Source organism: Cyprinodon tularosa, unplaced genomic scaffold (assembly GCF_016077235.1).
Source record: "Cyprinodon tularosa strain WSP-4 unplaced genomic scaffold, ASM1607723v1 ctg296, whole genome shotgun sequence".
Taxonomy (NCBI): Eukaryota; Metazoa; Chordata; class Actinopteri; order Cyprinodontiformes; family Cyprinodontidae; genus Cyprinodon; species Cyprinodon tularosa.
Window position 1 is genome coordinate 693,701 of NW_024039003.1, and position 17,469 is coordinate 711,169.

General features: G+C 42.0%; 1 protein-coding gene across 3 annotated transcripts in view; it reads right to left on the reverse strand.

The window, feature by feature from the left end:
- The window catches only part of LOC119787360, an 88,445-nt gene that overhangs the window by 22,591 nt on the left and 48,385 nt on the right, over nt 1–17,469 (reverse strand). For 2 of the 3 annotated variants that reach the window (XM_038291181.1, XM_038291182.1), the window contains exon 3: nt 14,957–15,060. In XM_038291181.1, coding sequence (XP_038147109.1) covers nt 14,957–15,060 — 104 coding nt within the window. Of the gene's footprint in view, nt 1–2,184; nt 2,188–14,956; nt 15,061–17,469 lie in introns of all 3 variants that reach the window. The other variant, XM_038291183.1, reaches the window with a different exon arrangement.

The window sequence follows — 17,469 nt, forward strand, 5'->3', positions numbered from 1 at the left end:
GTCGGCGCACCGCTGGTATGTGGGGGTCTGAGCGCCTCTGACAGAAATAGCATTAGAAGGCAGGATGGTAATCTGGATGAACTGACTGCAATGATTAAGTTTTTAGATGGATTTTTCTCACTTAAAAACATATTAAAACTACTTTATTCCCACTGATCACAGCAAATATAGCTGCAAGGTGTATTTATTACAAAGTACACTGCAAAAACCATCTAGAAATAAGTCAAAATGTCTTAAATGTATTTACCCTTAATTTGAGTAGGTAAATAAGATTAATTGCCAATGGGATGAGGATATTTACTCTTAAAATAAGATAATTAGATAATATGCGCTTGAAATAAGACAATGAATGTGTTTTTTCTTATTTTAACTGCAAATTGTCTTATTCCATTGGCAGAGTGTCTCACTTACACCCTAAATTCAAGAAAAAATTCACTTATTTTAAGAAAAAATGACTTATGAAGATTTAGATTTTTTTCCAGTGTATTAATCATACCTGGGAGTAAGTTAAAACTTTTATAGTGAGTAAAATAGGATCAATTAATATATTTTCAGGTCTGTTAACTAAATTCAGGCACTCATTTATATGAGTGAAGAAACAAAAAGGGCAGAAATGTGCAGAACAAATGTAATAGAATGAGACATGCCTATTATCAAGCATGTCTCTATTACTGCTGTTCAAAATAGATCTATTATTTTCAAGAAGAAAAAAACTTTGAGTCTTGTTTGAACTGATGCAGTTTAAGCTGTGTTTTACTCTCACTATTTTCATTTATATTTTCAGAAACTAGAAGGTGTTACCTTTATTTATTTGCGTATACAAAATAGATGAGGTTTTGGGTTTTAAGAGGTTAAATAAAGATGCTCCAGCAGCCAACAATCTTCTCCTATAGGTTTGGTAGATTCAGAAGGACCCTGAGATGAGTTTGGTGGAGGTATTATAATAGAAACCTGAGAGAACAGGACATGTGGAATGCAGGAATCCTGCAAGGAACAATGGAAACCAGTGAGCTCATATACTGAGGGAAGAGAATGACGCTGAATGCATGTGGGTTAGAGCAGAAGTTCTTGTTTTCCCACTGCAAAAAATGGAAATGTAAGCAATTCATTTTTTCTTATAGTAAGTGCATTTTCCTCTAATTGAAGAAGAAAGTGAGACACTTTGCCCATGGAACAAGACAATTTACATTTAAAATAAGAAAAAACAATTGCATTGTCTTATTTCAAGTTCATAGTATCTAATTATCTTATTTTAAGGGTAAAGATACTAATTTCATTTCATTATCATTGCATTTACCTGTTCAAATTAAGGGTGAATACACTTAATTTAAGAAATTTTTACTTATTTCTAGATCGTTTTTACAGTGCCCCTTTGGGCATTTTGTCTTATGAGCTCCTCTCTCAGCACTGCAAAAACTATCTCAAAATGAATAAAAATGTCTTAAATTAAGGGTATTTACCCTTAATTTGAGCAGGTAATTAAGGTGAGTTGAAAATGGAATGAGTATTTCTAATCTTAAAATAAGGCAGATATTCTGCACTTGAAATAAGACAATGCAATTGTTTTTTCTTATTTTAAGTGTTAATTGTCTTGTTCCGTTGGCAAAGCGTCTCACTTAAATCCTTAATTCAAGAAACAATGACTTATTTAGATTTATTTTTTTGCAGTGAGGGAAAAGTATTGATGTTTGCCCAAAAGTGGAATGTACAATACCTGATTATAAAATAAGAAATATTTCTTTTCATCTTTTTAACTTGAGCATTTAATTCTTTGGCATGTTATTCTTTCAATCTCACATTAAAAAACAACATAAATATATCGCCTGGATGCTACACTGGAAAAAATGGAAATCTAGATAAGTCATTTTTTCTTAAAATAAGTGCATTTGTTCTTGGATTGAGGAGAAAAGAGACATTTTGCCAATAGAACAAGACAATTTACACTTAAAATAAGAAACAACAATTACATTGTCTTATTTTAAGTGCATATTATCTAATTATCTTATTTTAAGAATAAAAATACTCATTCCATTGGCAAACTATCTCATTTACCTACTCAAATTAAGGATAAATACACTTTTACTTATTCCCAGATTGTTTTTCCAGTGTAGTCAGACTGACTCCATTGATTTAACATTGTTTTCATCATTCATGACACCTTTGATGAGCTCAGATGTGGAAAACCAGCTGATCCCAGGCTGCTCTCTACATCCAGTCTGTTCCTCTGCTTGGTTTGTTTGTCAAAGCTGTAGGTGAACACAAACATATAAGAATAACAGATTTTTTAGTGGATAAAAGCATGTTTTATTGTTTAGTTGGGGCCTCACAAAGTAGAACAGATCGCACACTGCAAAAAAACATCTAGAAATAAGTAAAAAATGTCTTAAATTAAGTGTATTTACCCTTAATTTGAGCAGGTAAATAAGATGATTTGCCAATGGAATGAGTATTTTTACTCCTAAAATAAGATAATTAGATAATATACACTTGAAATAAGACAAAGCAATAGTTTTTTTCTTATTTTAAATGTAAATTGTCTTGTTCCATTGGCAAAGTGTCTCACTTACCTCCTCAATTCAAGAAAAAATGCACTTAATTTGAGTAAAAATTACTTATTTAGATTTCCATTTTTTGCAGTGCAGCCCTTTTTTATTTGATTACCTGAGAAATAAAATAGGATTGTGTAGCAATGCACTTGCGGAAACACGTAGATAAATCTCAAAGGGCCTTTCATACACGATACAGTTTGTGCTGAGATGTGGTTCATCGCAGCAGCATGCTAAGCGCTATATTGATCTACCCTGTAGTAGGAAGCAAGTGCTAGCACTAGCCCCGCTAGTTAGGAGAACGGTGCAGCAAAAAATAAGCGTTGGTGCCTGAAATCCCTTCGGTCCAGGGAACAGCCCGGGGAGTCTAGAGTTGTAAAAGAGTGTCGTTTTTAGAGCAACCCCTTCCAGGTCTGTTTGTCTGCTCAGCGTGGAGCATTCCCAGAGTTTGTCTTAGAGTCAATAAATATCAGACAAAAACATCTCCTCCATTTTCCTCTCTGGTCTCCCGCATGATGAAACCGTTTCTATTGGCCGTACATTCAGCATATTTAAACTTTGCTCTGCTTTTGCATGATGTTGATAGATGTTGGAGCTTGGCCTGTTTTCCAGTGTATGTCAATGTCAATGTCAAATTTATTTATATAGCACTTTAAAAACAGGTATAAAACTGCACCAAAGTGCTGTACAGGACAAACAATAGTACTAATTAATAAAAACAGATTATCAAAACACTTCAAGTAAATGCCAAAGAATAAAAATGAGTTTTAAGAAGCGATTTAACATGATCCAGGCTGTGGGCAGATTTAATTTGAAAAGGTAAATTGTTCCATAAAATTGGAGCAACAACTGAAAAAGCCCGATCTCCTTTCCTCTTAAGTCGGGTCCGAGGGACTGTCAGTAATAGCTGATTATTTAATCGCAAGCTTCTGGATACAGAGTGAAATTTTAAAAGGTCCCGAAGATAGGGAGGAGCTAATCCATTTAAAACCTTATAAGTTAATAAAAGAATCTTAAAATCTATTCGATAAAAGACGGGCAGCCAATGTAAAGAGGCCAGTATGGGCCTTATATGGTCACGCTTCCTGGTTCCTGTAAGAAGCCGTGCCGCTGCGTTCTGGATCATTTGAAGTCGCTGCATCTGTGATTTATCCATGCCTCTATATAATGAATTGCAATAACCCAACCGAGATGTGATGAAAGCATGGATACGTCCTTCAAAGTCCTTAAAACAAAAATAAGATTTAATTTTTGCTAAAATCCGCAGGTGATAAAAACCGGATCTAACAACAGAGCTAACTTGTTTGTCTAGCTTTAAACAGCTATCAAAAGTGAAACCAAGATTCCTAGCAGTCCTGTAGTCCTGTTTCTCTGACTGTGACTAACTGGATGTGCTCTCTTCATCCTCTGACATGGGAGCTGGCTCGGAGCTCGTCTGCCTGGCTGTGTGTTTCCTGGACGGGGCCGCCTGTGGAGCTGGTTGCCTTTTGTATCTATGCTTCTTTTTCTATGTCTGCTTCTGTCTCCTTGAACCCCAGTGGGCCTCAGCAGATGGCCGCTCACACTGAGCCTGGTTCTGCTGGAGGTTTCTTCCTGTTCAAAGGGAGTTTTTCCTCTCCACTGTCGCTACAAGCATGCTTAGTGTGAGGGATTGCTGAAGAGTCAATGAGTCGATGCAATCAGCTGGTTTTCCTTAGATAGAAAACTTTGAATCAATCTGACTGGATGATCTGGTGAACTGGAAAGTGACCTGAGATGACATGATGTGAATTGGAGCTATAGAAATAAACTGAATTGAAAATTGAATTAAATAAAGGTCGATTTTAATTTTTGTTGTTCTGTAATTTCTAATTAGCTGAGAAATGTTGAGACTTAACAAGCTGTAAGCCAGACTGTTTTCAAAGAATTCATGTAAGTTATAAGCTTCTCTTTTTGAAACAAGTTAAGGAAACGACCATTTCTAATAGATCCGCTGATGGACTTCCTTCCAGTTCTCTGACTGATCCTGAAGTGAAGCTCGATGCTAACCCCTCTGAAGTCAGCTGATTGGGCCGCCTGATGAGGACGCCTCTATTTAGAGGTTTATCAGGCACAGCCAGCTGAGCCGAGGCCTTCAGGGTCATTCCAGGACGAGTTGGATGGATTATATTATTCCAGATGGCCTCCTTCCAGAGGAGCTTCAGGTGTCCACGGTTCAGTTCCTGGAGTTTTATGACCTTGGGAGCTCAGTTCTCACTATCCACTGTTCCAGGTTCCTCCTCCCTAAACCTGAGCCGCAGATCAACTTTTGTCCCAGTTTGCATGATCCCAGCAGAGAAATGCTCCAATCTTCACTTATTTCCATCGTCCAGCCTTCTTAGAAAGCCCAGATGCTCCTCCGGGGTTTCTGCTTAAATTTGTTTATAGTTTTTTTTCCCTCTGAAGATCCAGTCAGTGATTGTAGTCAGGAGAGGCGTCTTCATGGAGCAAAATTCAGCTGCCTGGTTTTCCTCAGGAGGAATAAGATTGGAAAGGGTTGGGCTGATGGGAATAACGTTCCTGTTTCAGGAAATGTGAGATTAAAGTGAACAGGAGCGTCTCTGCTGCTCAGGTTGTGTTTGCTTGACACCCGCCTCAGTCAATACAAAGGCTTACAGGTCTGTGAGGCTCTGATGAGGATAAAGAGTATTAACATTAGCAAAGGATATACAGTGGGACGGCGGCCATGATGCTTCATCAGGTCATAGAGCAGGACGGATGGAGATCGAGGAATATGAGGAACTCTGAAGGTCAAACATCTTAAAGCTTCGTCTTAAGCAGGACTTCCTGTTTTCCGTGTCTTAGTGTGGAACTAAAGGCTTTATCTTTAAAGGATTTTTTTATTTCTCCTTTAAAAGAATAAAATCAAATACTGCTTCCTGCAGAGCAGCGTCCATCCTCTGATGCGTGATTCTGTCCCGTCCAGCCTTTGGTCAGACTGCTTTGTCCGAGCAGCCGTCCAGGGACACGGCGTCGTCAATTTAATGCTCATTAACCTGCAGAGCGTCTATGTTCCAACACACCGGCTTACAGGTCACTAATGTTAGGCACTCCTGAGGGATAATGCTGCCAGATAACAGGAGGCTTTACTGCTCAGGATAATCCTGTGTGCCAACATGAAGGCCTGTGTTTGGCATCACAAACATTTACAGCAACTCTCCTTTCACCAGCAAACGGCAGATAGGTCGATCCAAAGAGGTTCACACGTCGCATTTATTAGGTTTTATCATTTCTATCAGACTGCAATAGATTTTAAATAGAGAACTTGATCTTCACTGACTGTAAGGAGAGTGGTAGGGTTCAACATCTGTGTTTATAGAGACAGTGTTTATAGAGACACTGAACTAAGTGTCAGAATGTCCCACTGTTTATAGAGACAGTCCAACATCTGTGGCTACTTCACTGTCTCTGGTGACAGTCGGCAATTGTATCAGTCGCTGTCAAATCATTTCAGTTCAAAAACAAAAATAAATAATGTCTGTGAGAGAACAGTGTGACACTCTGAAAGCTATGCTAAGTAGGGAGTTAGCAGAGGATTAAACCCAGGCCTTAGTCAGGCCTAAAGTTACAATGGAGACGGTGAACTAGGCACAGGTATGAGAATGTCCTACTGTTATTACAGACAGTGAACTAAACACAGGTGTGAGAATGTCCCACTGTTTATAGAGACAGTGAACTAAGCATAGGTGTCAGAATGTCCCATTGTTACTACAGACAGTGAACTAAACACATGTGTGAGAATGTCCCACTATTTATAGAGGCAGTGAACTAAGCATAGGTGTGAGAATGTCCAACTGTTTATAGAGGCCATGAACTAAACACAGGTGTCAGAATTTCCCAATGTTTATACAGACAGTGAACTAACAACAGGTGTCGGAATGTCGAATTGTTACTGGAAACAGTGAACTAAGCACAGGTGGTGTCAGAATGTCCCACTGTTTATAGAGACAGTGAACTAAGCATAGATGTCAGAATGTCCCACTGTTACTACAGACAGTGAACTAAACACATGTGTGAGAATGTCCCACTATTTATAGAGGCAGTGAACTAAACATAGGTGTGAGACTGTCCCACTGTTTATACAGACAGTGAACTAAACACAGGTGTCACGATGTCCCACAGTTTATAGAGACAGTGAACTAAACACAGGTTTCAGAATGTCCCACTGTTTATACAGACAGTGAACTAAACACAAGTGTCACGATGTCCCACTGTTTATAGAGACAGTGAACTAAACACAGGTGTCAGAATGTCCCACTGTTACTACAGACAGTGAACTAAACACAGGTGTCAGAATGTCCCACTGTTACTACAGACAGTGAACTAAACACAGGTGTCAGAATGTCCCACTGTTACTACAGACAGTGAACTAAACACAGGTGTCAGAATGTCCCACTGTTTATACAGACAGTGAACTAAACACAGGTGTCAGAATGCCCCACTGTTACTACAGACAGTGAACTAAGCATAGGTGTCAGAATGTCCCACTGTTACTACAGACAGTGAACTAAACACAGGTGTCAGCATGTCCCACTGTTACTACAGACAGTGAACTAACCACAGGTGTCAGAATGTCCCACTGTTACTACAGACAGTGAACTAAACACAGGTGTCAGAATGTCCGACTGTTACTACAGACAGTGAACTAAACACAGGTGTCAGAATGTCCCACTGTTACTACAGACAGTGAACTAAACACAGGTGTCAGAATGTCCCACTGTTACTACAGACAGTGAACTAAACACAGGTGTCAGAATGTCCCACTGTTACTACGGACAGTGAACTAAACACAGGTGTCAGAATGTCCGACTGTTACTACGGACAGTGAACTAAACACAGGTGTCAGAATGTCCGACTGTTACTACAGACAGTGAACTAAATACAGGTGTCAGAATGTCCCACTGTTACTACAGACAGTGAACTAAACACAGGTGTCAGAATGTCCCACTGTTACTACAGACAGTGAACTAAGCACAGGTGTCAGAATGTCCCACTGTTACTACAGACAGTGAACTAAGCACAGGTGTGAGAATGTCCCACTGTTACTACAGACAGTGAACTAAATACAGGTGTCAGAATGTCCCACTGTTACTACAGACAGTGAACTAAACACAGGTGTCAGAATGTCCCACTGTTACTACAGACAGTGAACTAAGCACAGGTGTCAGAATGTCCCACTGTTACTACAGACAGTGAACTAAGCACAGGTGTGAGAATGTCCCACTGTTACTACAGACAGTGAACTAAACACAGGTGTCAGAATGTCCCACTGTTACTACAGACAGTGAACTAAACACAGGTGTCAGAATGTCCCACTGTTACTACAGACAGTGAACAAAGCACAGGTGTCAGAATGCCCCACTGTTACTACAGACAGTGAACTAAGCACAGGTGTCAGAATGCCCCACTGTTACTACAGACAGCGAACTAAGCACAGGTGTCAGAATGTCCCACTGTTACTACAGACAGTGAACTAAGCACAGGTGTCAGAATGTCCCACTGTTACTACAGACAGTGAACTAAGCACAGGTGTCAGAATGTCCCACTGTTACTACAGACAGTGAACTAAGCACAGGTGTGAGAATGTCCCACTGTTACTACAGACAGTGAACTAAGCACAGGTGTCAGAATGTCCCACTGTTACTACAGACAGTGAACTAAGCACAGGTGTCAGAATGTCCCACTGTTACTACAGACAGTGAACTAAGCACAGGTGTCAGAATGCCCCACTGTTACTACAGACAGTGAACTAAGCACAGGTGTCAGAATGCCCCACTGTTACTACAGACAGTGAACTAAGCACAGGTGTCAGAATGTCCTACTGTTACTACAGACAGTGAACTAAGCACAGGTGTGAGAATGTCCCACTGTTACTACAGACAGTGAACTAAGCACAGGTGTCAGAATGTCCCACTGTTACTACAGACAGTGAACTAAGCACAGGTGTCAGAATGCCCCACTGTTACTACAGACAGTGAACTAGACACAGGTGTCAGAATGTCCCACTGTTACTACAGACAGTGAACTAAGCACAGGTGTGAGAATGTCCCACTGTTACTACAGACAGTGAACTAAGCACAGGTGTCAGAATGCCCCACTGTTACTACAGACAGTGAACTAAGCACAGGTGTGAGAATGTCCCACTGTTACTACAGACAGTGAACTAAGCACAGGTGTCAGAATGTCCCACTGTTACTACAGACAGTGAACTAAGCACAGGTGTCAGAATGCCCCACTGTTACTACAGACAGTGAACTAAATACAGGTGTCAGAATGTCCCACTGTTACTACAGACAGTGAACTAAGCACAGGTGTCAGAATGCCCCACTGTTACTACAGACAGTGAACTAACCACAGGTGTCAGAATGTCCCACTGTTACTACGGACAGTGAACTAAATACAGGTGTCAGAATGCCCCACTGTTACTACAGACAGTGAACTAAACACAGGTGTCAGAATGTCCCACTGTTACTACAGACAGTGAACTAAATACAGGTGTCAGAATGCCCCACTGTTACTACAGACAGTGAACTAAGCACAGGTGTCAGAATGCCCCACTGTTACTACAGACAGTGAACTAACCACAGGTGTCAGAATGTCCCACTGTTACTACGGACAGTGAACTAAACACAGGTGTCAGAATGTCCCACTGTTACTACAGACAGTGAACTAAGCACAGGTGTGAGAATGTCCCACTGTTACTACAGACAGTGAACTAAACACAGGTGTCAGAATGTCCCACTGTTACTACAGACAGTGAACTAAACACAGGTGTCAGAATGTCCCACTGTTACTACAGACAGTGAACTAAGCACAGGTGTCAGAATGCCCCACTGTTACTACAGACAGTGAACTAAGCACAGGTGTGAGAATGTCCCACTGTTACTACAGACAGTGAACTAAACACAGGTGTCAGAATGTCCCACTGTTACTACAGACAGTGAACTAAACACAGGTGTCAGAATGTCCCACTGTTACTACAGACAGTGAACTAAGCACAGGTGTCAGAATGCCCCACTGTTACTACAGACAGTGAACTAAGCACAGGTGTCAGAATGCCCCACTGTTACTACAGACAGCGAACTAAGCACAGGTGTCAGAATGTCCCACTGTTACTACAGACAGTGAACTAAGCACAGGTGTCAGAATGTCCCACTGTTACTACAGACAGTGAACTAAGCACAGGTGTCAGAATGTCCCACTGTTACTACAGACAGTGAACTAAGCACAGGTGTGAGAATGTCCCACTGTTACTACAGACAGTGAACTAAGCACAGGTGTCAGAATGCCCCACTGTTACTACAGACAGTGAACTAAGCACAGGTGTCAGAATGTCCCACTGTTACTACAGACAGTGAACTAAGCACAGGTGTGAGAATGTCCCACTGTTACTACAGACAGTGAACTAAGCACAGGTGTCAGAATGTCCCACTGTTACTACAGACAGTGAACTAAGCACAGGTGTCAGAATGCCCCACTGTTACTACAGACAGTGAACTAAGCACAGGTGTCAGAATGTCCTACTGTTACTACAGACAGTGAACTAAGCACAGGTGTGAGAATGTCCCACTGTTACTACAGACAGTGAACTAAGCACAGGTGTGAGAATGTCCCACTGTTACTACAGACAGTGAACTAAGCACAGGTGTCAGAATGTCCCACTGTTACTACAGACAGTGAACTAAGCACAGGTGTCAGAATGCCCCACTGTTACTACAGACAGTGAACTAAGCACAGGTGTCAGAATGTCCTACTGTTACTACAGACAGTGAACTAAGCACAGGTGTGAGAATGTCCCACTGTTACTACAGACAGTGAACTAAGCACAGGTGTCAGAATGTCCCACTGTTACTACAGACAGTGAACTAAGCACAGGTGTCAGAATGCCCCACTGTTACTACAGACAGTGAACTAGACACAGGTGTCAGAATGTCCCACTGTTACTACAGACAGTGAACTAAGCACAGGTGTCAGAATGCCCCACTGTTACTACAGACAGTGAACTAAATACAGGTGTCAGAATGTCCCACTGTTACTACAGACAGTGAACTAAGCACAGGTGTCAGAATGCCCCACTGTTACTACAGACAGTGAACTAAGCACAGGTGTGAGAATGTCCCACTGTTACTACAGACAGTGAACTAAGCACAGGTGTCAGAATGTCCCACTGTTACTACAGACAGTGAACTAAGCACAGGTGTCAGAATGCCCCACTGTTACTACAGACAGTGAACTAAATACAGGTGTCAGAATGTCCCACTGTTACTACAGACAGTGAACTAAGCACAGGTGTCAGAATGCCCCACTGTTACTACAGACAGTGAACTAACCACAGGTGTCAGAATGTCCCACTGTTACTACGGACAGTGAACTAAATACAGGTGTCAGAATGCCCCACTGTTACTACAGACAGTGAACTAAACACAGGTGTCAGAATGTCCCACTGTTACTACAGACAGTGAACTAAATACAGGTGTCAGAATGCCCCACTGTTACTACAGACAGTGAACTAAGCACAGGTGTCAGAATGCCCCACTGTTACTACAGACAGTGAACTAACCACAGGTGTCAGAATGTCCCACTGTTACTACGGACAGTGAACTAAATACAGGTGTCAGAATGCCCCACTGTTACTACAGACAGTGAACTAAACACAGGTGTCAGAATGTCCCACTGTTACTACAGACAGTGAACTAAATACAGGTGTCAGAATGCCCCACTGTTACTACAGACAGTGAACTAAGCACAGGTGTCAGATGCTCCGACGTTTTTAGTAGTAGTAGTTCACTGTCTGAATTGAAAATTGGACAGTGATTTTTTTTACTTTCTTGATGTTTTTTAATCCCTTAATGTATCGGAGTTCCAGGCTGTTTGGCTTGAATGAAAGTGACTTTATTTCAGCAGTAATCATTCATTAGGATGTAGGTCTAATATTTCTGTTTAGAATAATTTAACATGAACAAATCATTCATATATATATCCCTTTTTAACACTCAAGTGAAGCATATTTGGTGGTGTTTGAGACAGCCGTGCTAAGTTCAGATATCTGAGGAGGTAAAACTACCAGCCTGATTTCCTGATGTGCTTAATGACATGTGAGGTAATTGAATTAATGACACAATGTGGAAAATGAGGACGAGGAGGGGCTCTGCAGGACTGAAGGAGCAGAAGAATCAGCGGGAGGATCTGTCAGTCAGCTACCTTCATCTCTCCCCAGGAGTCTGGTGAGGGGGTTAAGCAAACAGGTCATTGGCTTTGACAATAATCCAGAGCGGCTCATCGACTGTCAGCGTACTTCCCAGCTGCTATTCAGCTGCACTCCTGGAGCACCATTGTTGTTTGTAGGAGGCTGGGAGGGGGTCTGGAAAGCCCCCTGCACCCTATCCACCACAAAGACCAGGCTGCCTCAAACAAGCAACACAGCATTTAACAAAAGATGTTTATTAAAAAAAAAAACTGTGTTTAGTTCACTGTCTGAAAACAAAGCAGGAAACTTGGATATCTGTGTTTAATGCTCACAGTGAGACGTTAGAATTTACGTCAGCTTTGCTCTATGAATGTCAGTGCATTGATTTCTTTTTATAAGTATGGCCTCAAATTACAGCACAGAACACCAAAATTAAAAGAAAAAGCCAACAAAGTTTCAAACAGAATCAGTTGGTAATAACTGGTGAATAACTGTAATAACAGTAGAGGCGTTTAGGTTCTGTGCTACTTTACTGTCTGTGGTAAAAGTGGGATATTCCAATCCCTGTGATTAGTTCACTGTCTGCAGGAGAATGTCCAACATTTATTAATGACTCATTTTCCGTTATATCAATGGGGCATTTCAGCATCTATAGTTATTCACTCTTTGATTTAAAAAGGGGGAAATTTATCAGTCAAAAGTCGGCCCTCGAGGGCCGCTGTCCTGCAGGTTTTAGAGGTTTCCTGCTCCAGCACAGCTCATTTACATTGATAGTTGATTAACAGGCTTTTGCTGAACTACCATCATCGTAATCAGCTGTGCTAAAGCAGAGAAACCTCTAAAACCTGCAGGACTCCGGTTCTCCAAAAACAACTTTGAGGATGCCTGAGCTAATGGAACAACTCAGTGCTGAGTTGAGGGTCTCATGATCTCCATTTTGATCTTTAATAAAGTGAAATCAAAGAAAACCCAAAGGAGATGACAGACTGTCTGGTTATTTAGGGGAGTGTTGCCTTGGGGTTAGAGCAGTGCTGTTGTGCTCTGAGAAGGTTGCCAGTACCCGGTTCGATCCCCACAGCCTGCACTATGGGTCCCAAGTTGTAGGGAAGTCATATTTAAATGTCGAATCACAGGTGTGATTCTCATTACCAGATATTGTCCCAAAAGTTAGAAAATTTCTATTTTTAAATCTGTGTTGTTTTTTTCCCCCTTATTTTATGCAGGCCAGTTAGTTCTACGTCAGCCTGAACACCTAAATTCGGCCAATCATATATCAACGGTCATCTGTCAATCAAATGTTTCCGGTCATAGCATCTTGATTCATACGTTGCAGCTAATATACGCAACGGTTGAAACCAGAATCCTTTCCTTTCCCATTGAGTTGCGTCCCAGTGTTCACGGGGATGGACGTCTGTGTCTTCGGCAGGCGTAGAGCTAACAGAACTGGCAGCGTTGCGAGGCAAGGGCTCAAACATGTACGGCTGGAAGCCTTCTACACCAAACCAAGCTTCTGCCGCCCTGGCGTCCTCTTCCACAACATCTTCGTCCCCGCTTTCCTCCTCTAAATAAAAAATGGATGACGGAGGAGACTCATCCACGACCTCCGACACTAAACTCTCCTCCTCTTGCATGTTTCCGCTGTCCATAGCGTTCCTTGACAGCGTCGTTTCTAAGTCACCAATTTAGTGCTACTTGGTCCCAATGGAATTTCCCATTGGGAACCTGCTAGCACTAAGATGCTAACTGGTTAGCATGATGCTTCCGAATAACCAGCCACAATCAAACTTGCTTGCGAACCTCCCGCCACAACAATCCCGCCCCCTTGATAAATGACCAATCACATTCACTTTATTCACTCGTGTAAAGTCGTGCACCACTCGGGAGAATTCGGAAATGCAACAGTTGGAACAGCCGCTTCCCTACGAATTTAACCCCATTTGGCTCCTCGGGTGCCACACTATTACCCCATTTACACTACCATTGAAAAACCGATCCATGCCGAGACCGGTCCGAGCTCGGATCAGTTAACCAGGCCGAGCTCAGTTCTGACGAACGTTTACACATCACGCTATCTCGGTTCCTCGCCTCCTAGTGACGATCTGCGGTATTACTGCCAGTATTGAAGGAGGAAATCAAGCAGTTGGTGGCGGTAATGCACCAAAAGTTGTTTGCCAACCGCCATAAAACACAAGAAGAAGAAGACGTAGAAGGAGGGAATCAAGCAAAACAAAATGGCGGCGCCCGTCATATTCAGAAAGTTATGCTTGATTATTATTGCTGAACTTCGGTGTTTGCGGAGGGTCAGGGGAAGACGGCAACTTTTTGTGGATGTTTATAGTTGTTCTTCTTCTTCTTCTGTTTTGTGTTCGTTGGAAGCAACTACCGGAGGGGCATTACCGCCACCTACTGGAATGGAGTGTGAATCGCGATGTGCAGCCAGACGGAGATGACGCGTTCTGCTCAGGCGCTCTTGTTATCAGAGAACCGAGCCCACCTCTGGAACTGGTCTGCAGTTAGCTCAGTCCGGTTGGGTCTAGCTCGGTCCGGTTGGGTCTAGCTCGGTCCGGTTGGGTCTAGCTCGGTCCGGTTGTGTCTAGCTCGGTTCAGTTCAGTTTGCTTTCCATTTACACACCATAAGTTATCTCAGTTACTGAGCTCGGACCGGTCTCGGACCGGTTTTTCAACGGTAGGGTAAATGGGGTAAATGGAAGCCCACTGCTCTACAAGGAGATGGGTTAAAATCAAGAGAACGAATTTCCCCACTTTTTTGTTATTGTTCTCCAGATAAAGAGAAAATCCCGACGTTTACAGAGAGATGATGCTAACGGTCAGCAAAGGGAGGAACTTTGGCTCAACAGTTTATGATTGTTTGCGTCCAGTGAAGCAATAGAGACGTACATTAATCAGATTCTTTCCTAATCCGTCACTTGATCATCAAACAGAGTGTTAAAGATAGGAGACAGAGAAGAAGACTACAAGTGTGAAAAGAGTCACCGTTCCGTCCGATAAAACAGGTGAAATGAGAGAAGCAGATCATTGTTACGCTACAATAACCAAACAAACTTCACTAATGAGCTCCTTGGCCTCCTGCCGCCACCTTCTTCTTCAACTCATTCATCTTTTATTTTCCTGTCTACTTGTCTGTCAGTTTGATTCAATCTCACAGGCTTTTCTGTTTTCTTTAAGGCATCCCCTCTAGTCTGACCTTTTTCTTTTCTCTCGGCTTCCTTTCCTCATGAATCCTTCCTTAATTAGTCCGTCTGCTGCCTGGACAGAAAGGGACTTGAACTCCTCCTGGATTAACAACTCCTGGTGTTTCATGAAAATAAGACATCGTTTGCTTCATAGAAAAAAGTAAATCACTCTAAATCATGTGTCCACGCTCAACCTGCCCGACAGTGAAGGCAGCACAGTGAAAGCAGCACAGTGAAGCAGCACAGTGAAGGCAGCACAGTGAAGACAGCACAGTGAAGGCAGCACAGCGAAGGCAGCCCATTGCTCTATAAAGCAGTGAATTAGTGAGCAGTGAGTTTGGCCGTATTATGGAGATTCAGGCTCTGATCCGTTCCAGTTCTAGGCTTTTTGGGGTAAGTCTGACTTGAGCAGAAATCCTCATTGTCATGGTTCAGCAATCAGCATGGTGGGGATTTGTTGGAAATATGCTGCCTTTTTCACTGGGGTCACTCATCCTATTCTCTAACCCTTTTAGCCCAGCGGGCCCCGTACAGGGCCCGACTGACACCTGCTCATGTTTATCTATTTATAGAAATGGACAAAACACAGTCACATGGTTTTTCATCCACACTCCTTTCAAATGACGCTTTAAAATTTATAAAACATGTTTCAAAATAATATTTTATCACTTTATTTGGATTTATAGTTATACATATACATATATATATATATATATATATATATATATATATATATATATATATATATATATATATATGGAGAGAGAGACAGAGAGAGAGAGTTATACACTATATTGCCAAAAGTATTTGCTCACCCATCCAAATTATTGGAATCAGGTGTTCCAATCACTTCCATGGCCACAGGTGTATAAATTCAAGCACCTAGGCATGCAGACTGTTTTTACAAACATTTGTGAAAGAATGGGTCGCTCTCAGGAGCTCAGTGAATTCCAGCGTGGAACTGTGATAGGATGCCACCTGTGCAACAAATCCAGTCGTGAAATTTCCTCGCTCCTAAATATTCCACAGTCAACTGTCAGCTGTATTATAAGAAAATGGAAGTGTTTGGGAACGACAGCAACTCAGCCACGAAGTGGTAGGCCACGTAAACTGACGGAGCGGGGTCAGCGGATGCTGACGCGCATAGTGCGAAGAGGTCGCCAACTTTCTGCAGAGTCAATCACTACAGACCTCCAAACTTCATGTGGCCTTCAGATTAGCTCAAGAACAGTGCGCAGAGAGCTTCATGGAATGGGTTTCCATGGTCGAGCAGCTGCATCCAAGCCATACATCACCAAGTGCAATGCAAAGCGTCGGATGCGGTGGTGTAAAGCACGCCGCCACTGGACTCTAGAGCAGTGGAGACGCGTTCTCTGGAGTGACGAATCGCGCTTCTCCATCTGGCAATCTGATGGACGGGTCTGGGTTTGGCGGTTGCCAGGAGAACGGTACTTGTCTGACTGCATTGTGCCAAGTGTAAAGTTTGGTGGAGGGGGGATTATGGTGTGAGGTTGTTTTTCAGGAGCTGGGCTTGGCCCCTTAGTTCCAGTGAAAGGAACTCTGAATGCTTCAGCATACCAAGACATTTTGGACAATTCCATGCTCCCAACTTTGTGGGAACAGTTTGGAGCTGGCCCCTTCCTCTTCCAACATGACTGTGCACCAGTGCACAAAGCAAGGTCCATAAAGACATGGATGACAGAGTCTGGTGTGGATGAACTTGACTGGCCTGCACAGAGTCCTGACCTCAACCCGATAGAACACCTTTGGGATGAATTAGAGCGGAGACTGAGAGCCAGGCCTTCTCGTCCAACATCAGTGTGCGACCTCACAAATGCGCTTCTGGAAGAATGGTCAAAAATTCCCATAAACACACTCCTAAACCTTGTGGACAGCCTTCCCAGAAGAGTTGAAGCTGTTCTAGCTGCAAAGGGTGGACCGACGTCATATTGAACCCTATGGATTAGGAACGGGATGTCACTTAAGCTCATATGTGAGTCAAGGCAGGTGAGCAAATACTTTTGGCAATATAGTGTATGTGTATTTTATATTATGTTGTGTGGTTTGTTGTATATATATAGAAATGTTTGTATATCTGGAGCATGTAAAAAAATGTATTTCCCTCTGGGATTATTAAAGTATGTCTATGGAAGAGGATTAGGGCCACTAGAAAAAAAAAAAAAGTTAACTGGTTTTTAAATTTTATTTCAGTTTAGTATGGAAAAAAGTCAGAATTCTGACTTTTTTCCATACTAAACTGAAATAAAATTTAAAAACCAGTTAACTTTTTTTTTTTTCCCAGTGGCCCTAATCCTCTTCCGTGTATGTCTGATTCTGATTTTGATTTAACAAATACTTATTTTATAGGGGTTGTTTTATAGCTGTGTAAACTTATAAAATAAAATAAAAAAGATTTAAAACTCCACCTGACATGACTCTACGGGAGCAATGCAACAGCAGGTGTTCATTTCTAACCCCGCCTCCTAATGGCAACATCAGTGCTAGAGGCTTTCCAAGGAAGGGT